Below are 20,355 nucleotides of genomic sequence, written 5' to 3'. Positions count from 1 at the left end.
ATATATATATATATATATATATAGGATTTTCTCAGGTAAGGATGTCCTTACCTAAGGTTTAGGTACGGATTTGGTGTTTTCACCCACTTTCCGATCACATTTTCACATCTTAAACGTTCAGGTTTTAGGTCCTAATGTATAGATCACCTCTGCAAAATTTCAGCCAAATTGGTGATCGTTAAGGCTTCCAAAACTGCAATTTACACGAACGGACCGAATCTGTCGAACCGGAACCGTTCGTATTTATAATGGTAAATTGCAGTTTTTGGTGCCTTAACGATCACCAAATTGGCTGATATTTTGCAGAGGTGATCTATACATTAGGACCTAAAAACTGAACGGTTAAGATGTGAAAATGTGATCGGAAAGTGGGTGAAAACCTGAAATCCATACCTAAGGCTAGGTAAGGACGTCCTTAGTGTAGCCGGACTGTATATATATATATAAAATATCCAAAATGTTAAAATATATTTTAGGGCTATAATTTAGCATTGACGGGTTGGAGACGGTTGATGTCAGATCAATGAATAGTACAGAATTCAGGGCTAAAATTTAGCCCAAGGGCTATTTTTAGCCCTTTGGGTTGGAGATGGCCTAAGATAGTGAAAAGGTACTCCAGGGTTGGAAGGGGAGGGGGTAAGAGAAAGTTAGAGAGAAGGGGGGAGTCTCTCTCTCTAGACATTATCTTAGCTTTCATTATACCCTGGTTGACCAACAACAAATTAAACGCCGATTACCTCAGTAACTATGAATGACCTCCCCTGAACATCACCCAAACGAGGCTTATAAGAAAGTGGAATGATGCAAAAGTTGAGACCTATAGAGGGGAAGCTTGTTAGCCAAACCAGGTCTGTGCATGAATGATAAGTCGCTTGAAATGTTCTGTTACATAGGCCACTAGTAAAAAATATGATTAACCAGAGGGGATCCTGTAATTTAGAAGCCTACTAGAGCAGAATAATGGATAGGGGATTGACGTACCCAAACCTATAACAGGATGATGTTCAGTACACAGAACCCTCTATAGTCTATTCCTAGTGAGTATGACATTGAGAATGTGGAGGACTCCAAAAGCATGTGTGACCTTAAGCCTTTTTAGCCATATGCACCATCGGGGGCTGCTACAAGACTACGAGTCCAAGCAAGCTCAATGCTCAAGGTTCAAAATCGGAAGATAGGATTATTGCCAAGGGTGTTCTGAGAGATTGTGATAGAAGATCAGCAAATGAGCAAATATGAGTTAAAGAAGCACAGAAAAGATTTGGAGTGCAAATTAACCAAGTACTATTGGTCTTAAAGCCTCAGGTGTTCATCTGTAGTTTGCTCTTTGCAAATTCCGATCTTAAAATGAAAACCTCATATGCACATTCATACATTGACTGAAAAACAAACAAGTTCTTTTACTTCTTTGTAATGACAAGGGGAAGCATCTGATGAGCCAACAGGAGGAGCAACTAAAGATAAGCTACCTCATGCTTCCCAGCCCCTCAAGAGGGTAGCGCGTGCAACCCGGTTCACCCCAAGGGTAAAAGCTCCCATTCGCAAGTTGCAGTCATGAGTTTGACACATACTCTTGATGTCAAGGAAAGCTTTCTGCATGTACCTTTTAAGCTCACAGTTTACTTTCTCTTCTTCCCACATAAAGCCTTGAATATTCTGCAGAACAAACATGGGTGGAGTTGAGCCCTATTAGTTCAGAAACATATTGATACATGTGGCTGATGGGAACATATCATTGAAGTTTGATTGCCCAAATACATTCTTCAGGCATTTATCATACCTGAACCCATTCAAAGTAGCTCACAGTCACACCACCAGCATTTGCATATATGTCAGGGAGAATAACAACTCCCTTCTTGGACAATATCTGAGAGAGAGGAATTCTATTAAATATGTAACTAAGCAACCAGTGCCTATATAACTTGGTCAAATGCAGAGGCTTATTACCTCATCAGCTTCAGGGTCAGTGGGGTGGTTTGCAGCCTCTATAATGAACTTTGCCTTAACATCAGCAGCATTATCCCTTCAATACAAAATATAAGAAACTATGATCAACAACAAGAAAAAATCAAGGAATAATGGAATATATCGTATCATGTATTCTTAGTGAAGCAGAATACGCACTTGTTAATGACCCCTCCTAAGGCACATGGAATGAGAACATCACATTCGTGAAGAAGCAAGTCATTTGGGTCCATAGCCTCTGCACCTTGGAATTCCTTCAAATTTGCATTGCTCTCTTTGTGTTTCAGTAGAGCTGGGATATCAATTCCACTTGTGTTCCTAATTGCACCACTGATGTCACTAACAGCAATGACATGACCCCCTCTATCATGGATCAACTTGGCTGCCCATGAGCCCACATTTCCAAAGCCCTGAGATGTATCAATGAGATTTCAGAACAATGAACTAAATGGTCAAATGTAGAATGCATTTTCAAGTCATCACATATAAACCCAGGACAAAGAAGGTTGTGTGATTGTGAGTTAAGAAATACCTGTATAACAAACTTCAAGCCAGAAATTGACTTCCCATACTCAGCAAGTACAGCTTCTGTTGCAAAAACCACCCCAAGTCCAGTTGCAGACTCCCTTCCAAGTGAACCCCCAAGATCCTAATTGGCAGCATCAATAGAAGAAATAAAATTATAGTTTTACTTAGAATAAGATTGTTTATTCTCTTGTGGTGCAAGATACTTACAATAGGTTTTCCTGTCACAACTGCAGGTGAATGCCCATGAAACTTTGAGTACTCATCAAGAATCCAAGCCATTGTCTGTACACATAAAGAATTAGGATAGTGTATTATGACCGCAAAAATCACACATAGTCTTCCTTTGAAACCAAACAAAGTCCAGTCTCAATTCAGTGTGACTGCAAAAAAAGTACCTGCGAATTTGTTCCCATGTCAGGGGCAGGAACATCCCTGTGAATTCCGATGAGATCATGGATCCTCTGAGTAAAAACACGAGTCAAACGTTCTAACTCGCTGATACTCAGGTCCCTCGGGTTGCAGCCAATCCCACCCTTAGCTCCCCCATAAGGAATATTTGCCACAGCTGTCTTCCATGTCATTAGTTGAGCTAGAGCATTCACTTCATCCGGGTCAACCTTGCACCATTGTAATTTGATAGTTCAGTACTCGATGAATATTTGGATTACAGGTCAGAGTACATACTTGAAATCATTTCTAGACACTACATGAGGGAAATCATGCCAGCTCATTGATCCACAAGATCACCACATTGGGTCACATGGGAGCACAAAATAGAAAACTGCTTTGAATATATACTTTTCAGTGCTCAGAGATTCAGTATATAGAAATGATGGCAAAATTAGCAAGTGAGATAGAAATTCTGTACGAAAAATATCGTTCATTCAATGATCATCATATCCATAAAGAATTAAATGCTGAAAGTATCAATTCTATTTATTTAAACACAATGTATAGGGTATTTATAGGTAGTTGAACGTTTTAGAGCAATTATACTCTTATTTGAGGCCACATAAAGAAAAGCTCTAAACAAACAGATTATGTTTCTAGATTCTCTAGCAGCTAGCAGCACTGCATGCTGCTGTAATTCGGTAGGTAAAATCTTAATGATACGAATGGCAGTAGCACTTGCCATGCACAACTGTACATATCATTTTACTTTGCCTAATTCGTGCTTATAAATTGAATGCAGCAGTTAATTCAACTACATGGATTGCTCAGATAAGTAGAATTCAATATTACCATGGTTTACCATGATAGTGTTGCTTGATTTATAAGGGAAACAAGCCAGCAATTTTTCATATCGACACAGAACAAATAAAGTAGAAACGGGAAAACAGAAAACAACAACTTCACTTATAACACTTAATAAAATCAGAAGACGACAACCCAAGACGTACTGGATTGACCTTGCAAGCATGCATAAAACAGAAAGAAGTTTGGAGTTCACATTCTGTAACCGCAGTTAACACCGTTACATAAGGCACCAAACCAATTAATCATTGCTTATCAGTAGATCAATATCGCAGTATTAAACATTGTCGTTTATTGAGCATTTATAGTGCACTGCTCAGAAAAGGGAACCAATAGTAATCTGGATAAAATACATTTAATTGTTCACAAATAAGCAACTTAAATTCCTATTTCATAAAGTATCTCGAATAATGAGTTGAACTGAAGTGAATGTATTTTCTCTCGAATGTTCTCGAATTTTGAAGAGGGAAGCCAACCTCCCTGATCAGAAAGTCGACCAAGTTAAACATAGCTCCCAAGCCACATTGATATACCTCATCAAACAATTCAGAGAAACAAGGGTCTGGCATAACAATCTATGGAATCACAATTCCAATTTCAACCAAGGGCATGTGACCATCTAGATTGTAATCACAAGCATCACCAAAATGTCCAAAACTGGACCAATAAATTAGATCTGCAAATCAAAACTAGAATCCAAATCTAAACAGAGATCCCATTCCCCCTTAATTTGCTCATGCATAATCTCAGACAGTCTAAATCCACTTATACAGCAATCAAAATCAAGTCCAACCAGTAAAAGTTCTTAACTTTATTCATGTCAAGATTTCAACATTAACACACAATACCAAGAACATAAAAAAGAAAGATGAAAGAAGTAAGAAATATAACCTCAGGATGGTAACGAATTCCTCCTTTCATTGGGCCACGAGCATTGTCATGTTGGATTCTAAATCCCACATAGGAAACCAGACTGCCATCATCTTTTGGAATAGTACACTCAACCTGCAAAACCAACATCATATAAAAACCCCCAAAAACAAAAAGAACAAAAAGATCAAAACTTCATGCAAATGAGAAATAAAGATGGTTACTTTGATTTCTCTGAAGGGAATCAAAAGACTCTTCTCAAGCTTCTCATCCAGCCCAAGAATGCGAGCTGCATGGCGAAAATTGCGGTTGGTGGCTGCAAGAGCATTCATGGCTGCTTCAAGTGAATGAAACAGTGAAGACCCAGAAACTGAAAGCAACCCACAAACACCAAGACAAGGTCAGCAGAAGAGTGAAATGATATGTGGGATTGTATTTGGGGGAGGTTTATATACGATGTAGGTAAAGAGTAAAATGGAAATTGATTTATTTACGTATATATCCATTCTTGGGAATTGGTATATAGTTGTTTTTGACTAATGGGACGCTGACAGGACCTTTTCTAAGTGCATGAGATAGGTTTGTTGCGGATAGTGACAGACTGGTTTGAGTAGGATATGACCGAGTATTTGTCTCTTATGCTATATCATGGTCTATGGACTATGAGTCTACGGCCATAATGGATTTGAAACTGAAAATTGAAGGTCTTATTAGAGCAAGTTCACCCGATGGGTCACCAGGTCACGGTTACCAGGGCAGGAAACTATTCACTGCCACTGGATCTTTGCTTCCACCCGTTGGGTCAGGGTCACCAGTCAGTTACTGTTCATCGAATATATATTTTTTTTTTTTTGGAAAATGAGAAATGTATAATGTAAATAAATAGTATTGATAAACAATTTGAAAATGCAACCAAAGAAAATTTTATTGGTAGACAAATTATATGTCCACCGACATGTTTTTTTTTTTTTTTAACTCCACCGACTCTTTTATCACATGTACACCACCGACAAAGTTTTTGAAAATATGATTTTTTTGGTGTGAGAGGTAAATTAGGAAGTGAGGTATTTATAGGAAATTTTGGTTCTTTGTTTTTTCTTAATCTAACGGTTACAAACAATATATATATTTTTTCTTTTCTCAATTTATCTAACTCCTTAATTGCTGCCCATCAGATCCCATTCATAATTAAAACCAACGGTCGAGATCTGTGGATCGTTGGCTTCAAATTTCCAAGCAAACCAATGGCTAGACGCCACGTCACCCACCCACATGCCACAACCGGACAAAATCCGGCCTCCCCACGCGCTGCAGCCTTTTCTCCGCTAGAAGACAAGCGACTGGCATGCACTCCACCTTCCTGGCGCGTCTCCCCTCAGCTCATCTTTTTGGGCCAGCTAGAGGCCTGAGTCACGGGCTCGGGGAGGAAGTTGCCCGAGCTGTTGTCCTGGGTCGCCTACTGTTGGGGAAGCCCAGATCGGTGGAACGGTGAACAGTGGAGTTTTGGTGACTTGGGTCACCGTTTGACGTGGTGCCCGGGCGCCTTGAGCCCCGGTGAACTTGCCCTTATGGGGACCAAAACAAAGTCAGTTATGGCAATGAAGTTTCAATGTTTTATTACTCCAATTTTTTTTTTTTTTAAGAACGGAAATTACAGAATAAAATAATAGAAATCCTTCTCTTTAAATCTTAGCTTCTTATATATTAAGCCAATTCCCCTCAACATGTTTAAATTTTTGAACTTTCTATAATAACCTTCCTTAATAGATCTTTATTTATAAAAAAAAAAAAAAATCTTACATATAAAGAATAAGATAGTAAATTGAAAAATATTAGAAAAAAAAGAAAAGAAAAAAAGCAGAGCAAAATCTGAGAGTTACAACTCCTCTTGACTGCAATTGCAGTTGGAGAAAGGAAAACAGAAAACAGTTTATCCCCCCAAAAAATTATTTAAAAAATTTAAACAATTATTCCTAAATCAATAGAAAATAAAATAAAGATCAATTGAGACATGAGTAAGCATGTGTTAAGAGGTTAGTATAAGAGAAAGATGATTATGATTTATTAAGCGTACCATAAAATTGAAGGCAATTGTAAAATGTCCACATAGAAATCTTTCATTTGTTTCATGAGTTGCCTAACTTCTCAAGGATAGATAAAAAAAAGATGCATGTGAATTGTGATATTTGGTGGTAGCTAGGTTGTCTATATGATCTTCTTACTTAATGTAGGTTGTCAAGTGAAATTTATACCTGAGTTTTATAATGTAAGTTACTAGATTTTCTCACTAAATTTGCTTACTACGTAGAAATTAAGATTGGTGAACCCTTCATTCCTTTTGTTGGAGAGCATAGAGTTATCACGGATGAAATTGAAAGCATACGTACGAACGAAAATGTTTTAGAAGTTAAGTTTTAAAGCCTTATTTGTTTAAACATGTACAATTTGATCCATACAACAAGGTATAGAACAGTACAATTAGGTCCCTAGCTATTAAAGTGAGCTAGACGTTTAGTCTTGCTCGTTGTGCCAATGATGTTATTCTGGGATGCTATGTGGTCTAATTTCGATACCTTTTTTGATTATCAATATAATGGTGAATTGTCTTACACGTGGTCTTGCTATCTTGGGACACGGCATGAAAGAAGGTGAAGTAGTTTGTTTTAACGCATCCGTTTGTGGTAAGGTTAGATCATGACACTCGGAATTGTTTACCTTTCAAGGTAGCTCGTGAGTAGGGATGACAAAAATCCCCAGCGGGGCGGAGCTCCATTGGATACCCCGCCCCTAATGGGGAGAGAATTCGGGGACAAATGGGGAATGAGGATGGGGGATCCCCAATCCCCACTATCTAAGATTGGGGATGGGGTTGGGGCGGGGATGGTATTGTGATCCCCATCCCCAAACCTGCCCCAATAATATATACATATATTTAATTTATATAAATATATAAATTTATTTTTTATAATATAAATCACAAATTTATACATTTACTACTTTACTTTAATGGCTACGTTTTTACTTTAATGGTGTTTTGACTTTTGCACTCACTGAATTATGATTTATGAATTTAATAATGTTTTAATTTTATTTGTTATAGATTTTGATTTTTAAAAAGGCAATATGTAAAAAAGTTATTTTATTTATTAAATTCTTATTGGAGATTTGGGGCGGGTTTGGAGGTTTAGTCCCCAGTGGGGATGGGGACCGGGAATCCCCAATATATTTTTATTGGGGATTGGGGTGGGGATGGGGGTGAAGAATGACCCCGGGGATGGGGATGGTATTGTGATCCCCATCCCCAACCCACCCCATTGCCATCCCTACTCATGAGTATATAGATGTAAAGTTTGGTTAGGCATTAGGGTAAACAATCATGGTAGAAATGTGTGTCATGGTTGAGGCCACAAACAGGTCATTATGGTTACTTTTTCGTTTATGAATTTTTGCTTTTCGATAGTGAGTGAAATAGAAGTAGCCTAAATCGTGAAAACAAAGTTGTAGAGCAATACATGCGTACTTATAATTTTAAATTAATTATTAAGAAGCTTCCAACTTAAACATCAACTAACAAAAAAGAGAGGAGAATTGAACAAGCTGGAGTTGGAGCTAGAGTTTTTAATCCTTCTCTTCATGTTTATGAATTTTTACCTTATAGAGGCAATCAAAATAGAAGTAGCTAGCCTTAAATCTTGAAAATGAGATTGTAGAGCCATCACTTCAGCCACAACTGAACTTAAAATTTCTAGACTACGAACTTAAAGCATCAAGAGATTCATCATTAAAACCTTGAATAACCCCACCGTAACTCGCTCTGAATCTTGAGCAATATGAATATTAACAAGTGAAACATTTGAATTGATTTTCAAAGGGATTGATACAAATAAACATTAAGAAGAGCTTAATTGACCAAGTACATTGTCACTTGATCCCCGCTATGTAAATTAAAGAGACTTTGCCATCACATTGCATTATCTTGTGATTTTAGGGAAGTTAGAGTTCAAGTGACAAAATTTCATTGTGTCATGGCCGGGTTTTGCATTGGACCCTTTTGTCTATTACTTATATTATATCCAAATTAACCATTGTTCTCTGGTTTCGTTCCAATTAACCAAAGAAATAACCATTCATTTTGCCCTTCTCTCTTTGGCCTCACATCATATATATTCGCCACCATGCTGCATACATATAGAACCCTCTTAACCATCAACGCATGAGCAAACCCTCTCCTAATCTTCTCCTTCTCGATCAACATGCCAACCAAAAAGGTAATAGTTAACGTACGCTCGACACAGAAATTTGCGTTTCATTCCAGTTCGATGAGTCTTCTTCGCCTTTAAGCAGCCTTGTTCAATTGATGATCAATCTAAAAATATCTTCACTTGGTACTTGGTAGTTGTAATTCATCACTATATAATTTTCAGGTTACCTGCCCCAAAAGTAAACCGGTGTTGCTGACCGTGTACGTGGAGAGGCCGAAGAGAAGACCATCTTCATCAACTCACCCTCACCAGCACCATCCTTATATTCAACACACCATCAAGCGGGAGGTTATTCATTACAGGCATGGTGCCGGTGGCCAAGGCTATATTAGTCGGAGAGCGGAGCTGCTTCAGTTCTCTCAACGCCTTCGTTTATCTGCTAGATCAACAGCACCAGCATCCAAACCCTATTACCAAAACCATACCAAGAGTCCAGCTGCCAAGGTACCATATTCCCTACCTTTGTGTTACAATTGCTTTGTAGAGTCTCTTGAGACAGATTAGTTATGTATTACATTGTCTAATAAAGTTGTAGTAGTTAGATTGTGGCTGTCCGAAGAAAACCAAAGAATTCAGATCAAGCTCCCAGCTGCTTTGGAAACCGGATTTTTCCAAGTATTTTTGGACTTTGTACAAATTTCCAAGCTAAGAAAGAGAGGATGACGACAAAGAAACGCAGCGGCACTACCAGCAATAAAATAAAATCTGCCATCAATAGCTTAAAGGTGACCCATTAAAGAGATGAAGTTAATTTTATGTGAAGTAATCAGAATTTTATGTGAAGTAATCAGAATTTGATTGAGGCAGAGGTCTCAAGTTCGAGCCTTGTGTATGGAAAAGACTATGCGGGGAGGGCAAGCCCACCTATTTGGTGTACTCGATGCCCGGAGGGGGGGTGTCGCTGCGTCTTTGGCGCGGCACTGTGCTGGACTTCGGGTAAAAAGGCCATTGCGTGCCTCCTTGTGGTCCTTCCCAGTACCTCCTTTTAAAAAAAAAAAAAAAAAAAAAAGAATTTGATTTGTTTTCAACAGAGATCCTAGCTAGCTAATTAGTGCTAATTTATTAATGAGAAAAATTCAGTCACCGTCTCCAAATTATGTTGCCAAGGCCAATTTGATACCCGAACTCTCAAAAGTATCAATGTGATACCCAAAGACCTATTTTGACATCAACGAGATACTTCCGTCCAAAATCTCTGACGGTGCCGTCAACTTGATGACGTGGCAAGCACGTGGAGAGAAAAAGAAAGTTAAATGACTAATTTACCCTTTTGTTTTTGTTAATTTTTTTTTTTTTCTTTTCATTATTTCTTCTTCTTCTTCTGGGATTTTGTTCGGCTAATTTTGTTCTAGCCAAACCGCCGCAACCTCCGAAGCAAGCTCGGCCACCACACTTCCTTACTTACCTGACGACGCCACCAGCCACCAACCACCCACCCCAAAATGGATTCCAATTTGGGCCTCGAACGCGAGCTTGGCCCCGACGACAGTTACCGCCCCAATCCCAATCTGAGCCCTGACGGCCTTGAAAACCCCAATCCCAATCAGTGGGCGGTGAGTTTCCGATTGGAAAAAGGCGAAAGATTTGCAGGTCGATGAGGTCGCATTTGGCTTCCGGAGTCTGGGATCTGAGCCGAGAGCAAGGCAACAAGCTTCTCCACAGCCGGTTTCGCGGGGAGGAACATCAAGGATGCCAAGAGGACCAAAGTTGACCTCAATCGCGCCTATTACACCTGCAAGCAGAGTTGGGATTTGCATTTCGCCTTCTGTTTGAGACCCGGTTTCGGCTACCATGATGATGGCGAACCCGTTGTCAAGGCTTATGTGTGCGACAATGGACATGTCTCCGGGGCCTGGACCGACTTGCCATTGTATGCCTAATGGAAACCGATTTGTTTCGTTTCAATAAGAGTGTGTGGTGATTTGCGTTTGTTCATCTTCAAGTTGCGTAGGATGCAGAGAAATGTTGTGAGATTTGGTTCATACCTTCAGTGTTTATCTTAATAGATTTGAATTCAATTATTCCGACTGATAGTAACTCTATATGCTCTGTTCTTGCAATTGCAGAACATGCCAATATGGTGAGTCCTAAAGCTCTTGTTGAATTGGATGGTTTGGTGCTTTGCTATGTGTGTATTTAGGGACGGTGACTGAATGGTTTGGTGATTACGCTGCAAAATTCGACTTGGTCGCCTCTTTGGAATGAAAAGTGTGCCATTTGCGGAATCGGAAGGAATGAATTGAAATCGGAGAGAGTGAATAGCAACTTATTGACTCTGTTTGCTCCTCTAGGAATTAGGGGAGACCTAATTTTCTAATTTCTATCTCTGGATTTTCTGCTAGAACTATAATTTGATTGGGTTTCAATGTCGAAGAATGAGAGTTGCTGAGGGTTGTGAAGAAGAAGAAGATAGAGAGGGGCGGGGAGAGAGAGCGAGAGAGCCATCTCTCTGTTCAAGTGTTCAAGATTGATCTGTGATAACAAGTGTTCAAGATCGATGGTGAGGAACGGAATAGATGACAAAACAGATTGTTGAGGTCGAGAATTACGGAGAGGGGGGTTACTGTTCATAATTGAAGGCTAGAAAAAGAAGTTGACCAAAAAGAAAAAAAAAATGCAAACCAAAGAAGGCTGTGATGAGAAAAGACGAAAGGTGAAGATGAAGCGGTGTGCAGATTACAAAGAAAAAAAGAAAATTGACGAAAAGATCGAAGAAAGGAAATGATTACAGGGTTGCAAAGTGATAGAGGAGTAGATGACCAACTGAAAAAAATTTAGGGATGAAGAACCCCAGAAGTTCTACCTGGTGGAGAGAAAACCCACAAGGGAGGAAACCAAGGCATACCCTAGAGACTCAAGTGGCAGGCTTTAATGAGTGTTCATGCTCCTTTTTTTTTTTTTTTTTAATTAGTTGATAATGAAAGACTATTTTACCCTTAATAAAAATATCACATGCGTGGCACGTGATTGCCACATCATCAAGTTGACGGCACCGTCAGAGATTTTGGACGGAAGTATCACGTTGATGTCAAAATAGGTCTTTGGGTATCACATTGATACTTTTGAGAGTTCGGGTATCAAATTGGCCTTGGCAGCATAGTTTGGGGACGGTGACTGAATTTTTCTCGGACTCTTTATTAATCTATACTCAACTCCTTTCAGGGGCAAAAGAAACAGGGCTTTTTCTCCAAGTTATTCTCAGCATCCTCAAAGAGAAAGTGAAACTATAACCCCTTGTAACTTTCATAATGATCAATTTTACTGTGAACAAGCCAATGAATATGATCTCTGTTGCTGCCGGAGAAAGAGAAAATGAAAACGAAAATTGGTTATTATATTATATTACCAAGGAGTATGATCTCTGAACTACATTATACCACCAAATAATTAAGGTAAAAATACTTTCATGTCTAAATTGGTCATTTTACAAACTCACCACACTTTTAGTTTTAAGTTAACTAAATACTTTGTCACTGTTTTTAGCACTCACAACACTTATAAAAATTTAGTTTACCAAACAGTCAGCTGTTTTACTTTTCAGCCACTTATTCTCGAAAATAAGCAAAATCCATTTTTTTTAAAGCATAGTCATACCCAAACTAGCTCTTAAAATCACATAATACCCTTGCACATCTAATTTCATTACAAATTCACATGTACAAAAAAAATCTCAAACAATATAAGGGCATAGTAAATTGGGTTGTTTCCTATATGCTTTAAGATCCAAAAGTCTAAAATTGGAGAGACACCCATTAGGATTATATACAGTGAGTGAGGAGTATTTAAGTATAAGAAACAATGAAAACTAGCTAATAAGGGAAGAAGGCCGGTGAAGCGCCGAGAGGACTGACAAATGAGTTGGAGAGATTTGAAAGCAGAGATTCAAAATACTGTTGTAAATTGGCACTTGAAAGTTGGAACTAGCTAACTACGTTCACATATTAAAAGTAGTTTGATATACTCACTTCTCTCACAAGAAGAGGAGCACCAAAGATTCATATCTATCACCTTTCAAAAAAAAAAAAAATTGATATCTATCAAAATCTCACTTCAATGTCTACAATGCATATACACAAGGAGCTACTCATCATACATAACCATTCTTTACGATTCCCTCGATCAGCCTAGAGCAGTTATGTATATAGTAAATTCTAGTAAAGCATGTCACTGCAATAACTTCATATAATACACTACTTCATTTTCATAATTAACTTAAAGGTGATCAAGAATTGAGGAGTGAGGACGACGTACTATTGCAAAAGTTTGACTATGTTGAACTCTCATAATGTTGAATTAAGTGGAACAATCTATCAACGTTGGTGTTTTTCTTGAAAATCTAAAAAAAAAAAATTATTGTGTTATAAATATTATATATATGTGGATGTCCACATAAATACTTAGTTATATCCTTATGATGTAAACCTTACTTCTATATTAAGGGGGCTAATGAGAATGAATGATACACTTTTACCTCATATAGTTTGTCTCTCTCTCTCTCTCTCATTCTTAGTTTATAAAATGTTATCAGCATGTTTTTACTCTTATTTCTTTTTTCTCCTTGAACTCTATGATGATCTGCAAGCCTTATGGTGCAACATAAGGCTAATGATCGATGTATGAGTTTTCTCTCATTCTCAACAAATCATTTCATATATCTATGTTGTTTCTTATATTATCGTATAACAAATATGTGTTTGACCACGGTTTTTGTTTATTTAATTTCTTTGTTCCTATTACATGTGATTATGTGAATATCAATTTTTTTTATCATGCGGTCTTATAATTTACATATATTTATATGTATCTTCTATATTATGTAATTGTTGAATTTTATCTTTCATATACGACTTTGAGAACTGCATGTTCCAATAGCCAAGACTCGAGTTCGCTGACCGAGTAGTCTTAGAACCTATGGCTCTACAGACATCACACGAATGTTTTTATCGTGTTTTTCCTATGGGATTCATTGTTCATACTCATAAACACTTTTTAACCTCTATTTCGAATATGGATTTTATATTATTTTTCATATAACGTATAGTTCTAATCTTATGGATCCATTGTCATATTAATGAGTTTTTGTTGCTAGTATCATGATAATGTGGGTATTACTATTTTTATTACCATTATTTGATTTTATTGTTATAAGTTTCACATATATAACTCATTTTATTACCATTATTTGATACTTATCATAGTTATTATCATACGTGATCATAATAGCTTGATATCTTATCAATGCATTTGATCATCTTGTTATAATGTTGTATCAATGCATATGTTTTTTTTTTTTTGGAAATAGGGCCAGTACGGCTGCCCTCAAGCCTTGGCCAACCATTAATGAAACCTCAGAATACATGTGTGTGTGTGGGGGGGGGGGGGGGGGGGGACATAATACCTGAACCCCAAATTACAATAAGCATAAGAAGAACATTCCGAAATAATAATGAGTCTCCACAAAACATATGCATTCTAACATGCACCAATTAGCGAAGAGTGCACATTTGGCTACTCTATTCGCTTTACAAAAGTGGTGACATACCGGAAAGATATTGCTCACGCGGAGCCATAATTTACTAATACTATCAGTTTTCCCACTATGTTGCCACCGGAAAACTAATCCGGTGACACTGAGTTTCATCTTGCTACTGAGAGCTTGCGACCATTTGACGAAGCAAGGGACCCGCCGCCTAGCCAGAGAAGACAAGGCACACAAGGTGTGCAGTCTGGGATAGAGCCCACGTCGCCCTACCTCAACTCAGTAGGGACTTATTGCCGGCATTAAGTCACATCCTACTAAAATTAAAAGCCATAATAAATAAAGTAAAGAAACATCACCATTAGCCCAATATGGGCCCAAAGTCAGAGTCCAAGTCCACAATCTATCACTAGTATTGAGAGAACAGTCCAAAGGCCCAGGCCAACCTTCATTATCGCCCAATATGTATCAATGCATATGTATATTTATCAACTATTGTCTCTGCAACGCATTTATATTTCAAAGACATACATATATTCATGGTTATGATCTAAGTATCAATATATTTTGATCTGTAGTGGTTCCATGCTAAATCATGAATCTTGCTTTTAAATTGTTGGTCAATCAACCTATTGTTGAGGCTTTGGACCAATCGCTAGTATCTTTAGTGGCAGATGGGATCAGTGAGAGGTAATGGACCGGCACAGTCACAATCTTAGGCACACTCGTGCTTTGGTAACAAGCTTGGTGGTGGTTCACAGAATCACCACCTGCCGACAATATATGTCACATTAAAGAGACTTTCAAAGGGGGCATCAAAGTTGAGATACACGGTGGTTGGTTTTCCAAAGAAATTTATATAGTTATCCTTAAAAGGCTCGTAATGTGGTTATTAAGCACGGGTTAATTATTGTGGGGGGACTAAGGTGTGTGAGTTTTGTAATTATGTTCCGAAACTTTTACTATATTTTCTAAAATGCCTCTCCGAAATAAGGATGTGTCATACATAGGTACATGACAAAAAAAGGCCAATAGGTGTCTATGAGATAACTAAATTGAAGAACCATGAGATGAAGAGATGATGTGATGTGATGACCATAAGACATACATATATTCATGGTTATGATCTAAGTATCAATATATTTTGATCTGTAGTGGTTCCATGCTAAATCATGAATCTTGCTTTTAAATTGTTGGTCAATCAACCTATTGTTGAGGCTTTGGACCAATCGCTAGTATCTTTAGTGGCAGATGGGATCAGTGAGAGGTAATGGACCGGCACAGTCACAATCTTAGGCACACTCGTGCTTTGGTAACAAGCTTGGTGGTGGTTCACAGAATCACCACCTGCCGACAATATATGTCACATTAAAGAGACTTTCAAAGGGGGCATCAAAGTTGAGATACACGGTGGTTGGTTTTCCAAAGAAATTTATATAGTTATCCTTAAAAGGCTCGTAATGTGGTTATTAAGCACGGGTTAATTATTGTGGGGGGACTAAGGTGTGTGAGTTTTGTAATTATGTTCCGAAACTTTTACTATATTTTCTAAAATGCCTCTCCGAAATAAGGATGTGTCATACATAGGTACATGACAAAAAAAGGCCAATAGGTGTCTATGAGATAACTAAATTGAAGAACCATGAGATGAAGAGATGATGTGATGTGATGACAAATGGAATTATTATAAAGAACGTGTATAAACATCACCGCCTCATTGACATATTACTAAGCGTGTAATTTTGATCACCACTCAATAAATTTCAGAGCACTGATAACTTGAGTTGCCCGAACAGATGTGTGCAATCCTTGTATGAAACAAATCACTTCAAATATACGAAGACCGACAATTGAACATTGACTCAAGTGCATGTGTGACTACAAAAAATTCTCGTGAAAATTTTTTTTTTGACTAAGAAAGAGAAAAAAATACAAAACAAACTCTAGAGACAGATGGACAATATCTCCGCAATTGTTTCATTGCATCATTTGTCGATGCTCTAATTTCGCTAGTTGGACGTTACTGCCAGCCAGCAATCCAGACAAGTGCCTTCATCAGAATGGTTGCGTCTGCGCGCAATGCAACTGCCGCTTGGTGAGGAGAGCAGAGGGTAGGGTTAAGGCTAGCTCCTGTGGTGGCTACAATCCTTTATTGGAGGTTGGTCGTGCTTTCTTGACTACCGGTGATTGATGATCTAGAGGTGCATGCATGTTGTGTCACCCTTATGTTCCTTTGTTGCATTTTCTTCCAAATCGTTATCAATTGGCTAATTCCTTACTTCCTTGAACTCATCTTAAAACTGGCCGGTGGTGTTTTCCCAAAGATTGATTTTCTGATTTTTAGGATGACGATAGAGTAGTCCTCCATGGCTCATTTAGAATGTGAGCTTCTTTCTATGGGTACGTTTTTGGGTTATGGTTTAGGGCAACTTCTATTATTTAGTACGTTTCAGATATAGTATTCTAGTATTCCTAATATGATCGTTTCAAATCTTCCATTCTTCTGTATTTATTAGATTTCTTACGCACTTTTAAAAGCTAAGAGCAACTCCAACAGCTTCCCCATAATTTGATTTTTCTCTATTTTAGGGAAAAATGAGACTCTTTTGCTCCAACAGATTCCCTATAATTATCTCTATTTTAGAGAAAGTGAGGAAAGAGAAAACTAAATTCCTTATATTTACAGCAATCTCTAAAATTTAAGGAAGAATATGGAGATTTTAGAGATTGTTGTAAAATAGAGAATCTGTTGGAGTTGGAGAAGAAAAAGATGCTAAAACTTTGACTTTTGCTTCCCTATTATACAGAAATTATAGGAAAGCTGTTGGAGTTGCTCTAACAATATATTAGAAATATTAGGCATTGCATATGGAAGAAATGACATTCTTCAATAGTGGTTGACAAAGTTTATTATCGTAGTAGATTATGAACCAAAATCTTTAGAACAACTTTCTTTATTTCTAAGCAAAATCTTTTTACCATTTGCTAAATTCATGTTTGATTTGCTACCATTTCTAAGCCATATGTTATCCTCAAAAACCCTAAGCTGCCCGAGATCAGAGCTTTCTTCTCTATTTCCTATTGCTCGTCTAGCGGCACTTCGTGTCAGCGTGGGCCTTGATTTTCGTCAATGTGTTGCAAACCTCAAGACACGTTGATGAGATGCGGATCTCGAGCCTCATCGGGTTGATGTGGATCTTGTGCCTTGTCAACGTGATGCGGGTGCGGCTGGATAGGATATCCAACCGAGTCTGAGTGGTGGAGGTAAGGGGTAACGGGTGCTGTCTCTTTCTCGTTGATGATCAGTGGCAGTGCAGCAAGGTATGGTAGAGGCTTGTATGGTTGGATTTCTCTATTGAAGATGTCGATGTATCGCAGCGTCCTATTGTTGACGGTGGTAGGCAGGTCAACGACAGCTGGTAGGTGATGCGGCGGTGACATTAGTTTTTCCGGAGAAGGGAGGTGCTGGGCTTCTTGCTGCTCTCACTTGGGCTTGGTGATTTGGGCCTGGGTGTTAGCCCTAGGCCTATAGTATTTTAACTAGAAATTGCCAACACACCATATGAATGGTGTGAGTTATGGGATCAAAATCTTCCCTTATCTCATTCCCAATTCTAATTTAATTAAGGTCTAAAATTATATGCTTGGATTCTGTGGGTAATTTAATTGAGAGGAAGGGGCAAAATGGTAAAACAAGCATGAGGGGCAGAATAGTAATAAACACAACATCAGGGGCAAAATGGTCAAACCACTTGGGGTGTTACTATTCATCCCCCGTTAGGGATTTAGAATAGAGAATAAGCTTTATCTATTTTCAATAATTCCCTAGTTTTTTTAAGGGAGCTAGGCATTGTTCTGTGTGCACTCTATGTGATCTAGCAAAATCCTTTGGAGTAGTGCCAAAGGAGGATTTAAGTTATATCTACGAATTTGATGTCTAATGAGTGGACTTATTTCTATGTACCATTGTGGGTACTACCACAACTTCTTGATCTGCCTGAAAGTAGCAGAAAGGTATGTAATTGTCATTCTAGTTTGTGATTAATGAAATTGAAACTCGATTTGGATTAATTTAAAAAAAAAAATAATAATAAATAAAAAAAAAAAGACAAAATCTTATCCCTAGAAGATACTCCTCATAAAATAAAATTTCAATAATTTTGATATAAAAGAAGGGCACAAAATTGACTCTCTTGTACAATGGTTGACAAACCATTCTCTTAAAAATTGTATAAGAATCCCAAATATAAGTTTTAAAGTTTGCAACTTGGTCCACTCCTTCTTTAAAAGACTTTGTCATAACATCATAGCATCTTGTGATTCTTGTCCTCGCCTGTTTTAGTTTAGTTTAACTGATAGAATTCCATTGTGTCATATTTTCCAGGGTGTGCATTGGACCCTTATTTGTTTATCATATACAAATTTGAATAAGTTCGGTTTCGTTTCAACCAAAGGAACTAGAACTCACTTTTTGGCCTTCTCTGTTTGGCCTCACCTCTCCTTCACCACCTTCTATGATCCTTACTATATTAAAATCTCTCAACTATTAACCATCCCTCAATGTAGCAATCTCATTCTCTTCTTCTCATCTCAGCATGCCAACCAAAAGGGTAATAACATATGCTTTGATACACAGCAATTATCTTTACATGATGTAGTAGTAATTGATCGATCACCAGCTACGTGATAAATATATTTCAGGTACCTTGCTGGAAAGAGAAGCCTGTATTGGTATCGGTTTATGTGGAGAGGCCGAAGAGAAGGCCAGCTTCATCAACTCATCATCATCATCATCACCACCACCACCACCACCATCATATTCATCAAACCATCAAGCGAGAGGTTATTTCTCATAGGGATGGTGCTGGTGGCAAAGGCTATACTACTAGTAGGAGAGCTGAGCTCCTTCGGTACTCTCAACGCCTTCGCCAATCTGCTAGAACAGCTCTAGCATCACCATCACCATCCATACCCTCTGTTCCAAATCCAAGCCACACCAGCAATCCTCAACCTCAGGCTGAGGTATCTTATTACTAGTTCTTGGTTTTGGTATTGCTCAATACAACTTTCTTGAAGTAACTAGGGTATAATTTACCTGCATAACTAATGGTGTTTGAACAGAACGTTATTCTAATAGAATGATTAAGCAAAATAATACAGAAAAGAGTGAGATTGTATAAAACTTGAAATAAAAACTATTTAAAGTAATTTGTTTAGGGTATTCTGTGTACTAAAAACTAAATTTACATTCTCTATTTCAATTTGCAGCCTCTACAATCAGCAATGAACTTTATTTTTTATTTATTTTTTTTAAATTAGGCTTAACGAAGTTACAGAATGGTTACATTTGAACAGTAGTTTGGATAGGTAATTATAAGTCAGATTGATTATGCAATACATTCTCTAATGAAGTTTAGTTGTTAGATGGTCACTGTCCCAACAAAGCCAGAGAAAGCAAAAGCACCAACCTGCTTTGGCAACTGCGAAGTACCAACCATATTTGGGCCTCTTACAAGTTTCCACGCTAAGAAAGCGAGGAATACAAGAAAGAAACGTGGCGGTAATGCCAGCAATAAAATAAAAGCTGCTATCAAAACCTTGAAGGTAAGATACTTAAAAGAGCTGAAATTTTGTGATCACATCCCTGGCTAGCTTAGTTCTGAAGTGTATTAATCTAAACTCAAAACCTTTCAGGTGCAAAAGCAACAGGCCTTCTTCTGCAAGTTGTTCTCATCATCAGCAAAGCGAAAGTAAAGCTGTAACAACCGATGTGATTCTGTATAATTTTCTTGTCAACTCTAATGAATATATGCTTCTGTAGTTCTGTTAACCAGAATACGATTTTTGTTGCTTCTGGAGAAAGAGGAAACTTAATATGAAGAGACTTTCACTGTAATTCTATACAGAAACTTTCCCAATGAGGTTCTGAAACACACAAATCATCAATGTATTTATCATCACCATTAGGCATTTGCCATTACAGAAATCAGATTCATG

At 37.9% G+C, this 20,355-nt stretch overlaps 3 protein-coding genes across 5 annotated transcripts; 2 read left to right on the top strand and 1 right to left on the bottom strand.

Annotated features, from left to right (window-relative positions):
• Window positions 1-1,260: 1,260 nt before the first annotated feature.
• Window positions 1,261-5,091, bottom strand: LOC133744154 (glutamate dehydrogenase 2-like). Its single transcript, XM_062172298.1, has 9 exons — window positions 4,842-5,091; window positions 4,639-4,752; window positions 2,889-3,110; window positions 2,701-2,775; window positions 2,498-2,614; window positions 2,125-2,375; window positions 1,948-2,023; window positions 1,781-1,867; window positions 1,261-1,656 (listed from the first exon to the last, which is right to left on the bottom strand). The coding sequence occupies exons 1-9, from the start codon at window positions 4,947-4,949 to the stop codon at window positions 1,471-1,473; spliced, it is 1,236 nt and encodes a 411-aa protein (XP_062028282.1). The 5' UTR covers window positions 4,950-5,091; the 3' UTR covers window positions 1,261-1,470.
• Window positions 5,092-8,748: 3,657 nt separating this feature from the next.
• Window positions 8,749-12,175, top strand: LOC133742600 (uncharacterized). 3 transcript variants are annotated; one of them, XR_009862639.1, is made up of 4 exons: window positions 8,749-8,885; window positions 9,042-9,323; window positions 9,418-9,604; window positions 12,042-12,175. XR_009862639.1 is itself a non-coding variant. In XM_062170287.1 (4 exons), exons 1-4 carry the CDS (start codon window positions 8,871-8,873, stop codon window positions 12,099-12,101), a joined length of 540 nt encoding a protein of 179 aa, XP_062026271.1. In that variant the 5' UTR covers window positions 8,749-8,870; the 3' UTR covers window positions 12,102-12,175. The 3 variants fall into 3 exon arrangements, 1 of the variants encoding a protein (XP_062026271.1); XR_009862640.1 differs by having other exon boundaries at window positions 9,415-9,604; XM_062170287.1 differs by having other exon boundaries at window positions 9,422-9,604.
• A 6,518-nt stretch (window positions 12,176-18,693) lies between these two features.
• On the top strand, window positions 18,694-20,355 carry LOC133743797 (uncharacterized). Its single transcript, XM_062171828.1, has 4 exons — window positions 18,694-18,968; window positions 19,060-19,380; window positions 19,783-19,962; window positions 20,053-20,355. The coding sequence occupies exons 1-4, from the start codon at window positions 18,954-18,956 to the stop codon at window positions 20,110-20,112; spliced, it is 576 nt and encodes a 191-aa protein (XP_062027812.1). The 5' UTR covers window positions 18,694-18,953; the 3' UTR covers window positions 20,113-20,355.

The sequence above is a fragment of the Rosa rugosa genome, chromosome 4, assembly GCF_958449725.1.
Source record: "Rosa rugosa chromosome 4, drRosRugo1.1, whole genome shotgun sequence".
Lineage (NCBI taxonomy): Eukaryota > Viridiplantae > Streptophyta > Magnoliopsida > Rosales > Rosaceae > Rosa > Rosa rugosa.
Note: the sequence above shows the minus strand (reverse complement) of the source record. Positions and strands in the feature narration are given on the sequence as shown.

Bases quoted from the DNA above. Each gene is read 5' to 3' on its own strand.
- LOC133742600 (XM_062170287.1), top strand. The intron at 9,324-9,421 runs GTACCATATTCC...TGTAGTAGTTAG, and splicing joins CCAAGAGTCCAGCTGCCAAG to ATTGTGGCTGTCCGAAGAAA. The intron at 9,605-12,041 runs GTGACCCATTAA...AACTCCTTTCAG, and splicing joins CTGCCATCAATAGCTTAAAG to GGGCAAAAGAAACAGGGCTT.
- LOC133743797 (XM_062171828.1), top strand. The intron at 19,381-19,782 runs GTATCTTATTAC...TTTAGTTGTTAG, and splicing joins ATCCTCAACCTCAGGCTGAG to ATGGTCACTGTCCCAACAAA. The intron at 19,963-20,052 runs GTAAGATACTTA...AAAACCTTTCAG, and splicing joins CTGCTATCAAAACCTTGAAG to GTGCAAAAGCAACAGGCCTT.
- LOC133744154 (XM_062172298.1), bottom strand. From the start codon at position 4,949: ATGAATGCTCTTGCAGCCACCAACCGCAATTTTCGCCATGCAGCTCGC. The intron at 2,024-2,124 runs GTGCGTATTCTG...TTTGTATTGAAG, and splicing joins TTAGGAGGGGTCATTAACAA to GGATAATGCTGCTGATGTTA. The intron at 1,657-1,780 runs GTATGATAAATG...TTTGTTCTGCAG, and splicing joins GCTACTTTGAATGGGTTCAG to AATATTCAAGGCTTTATGTG.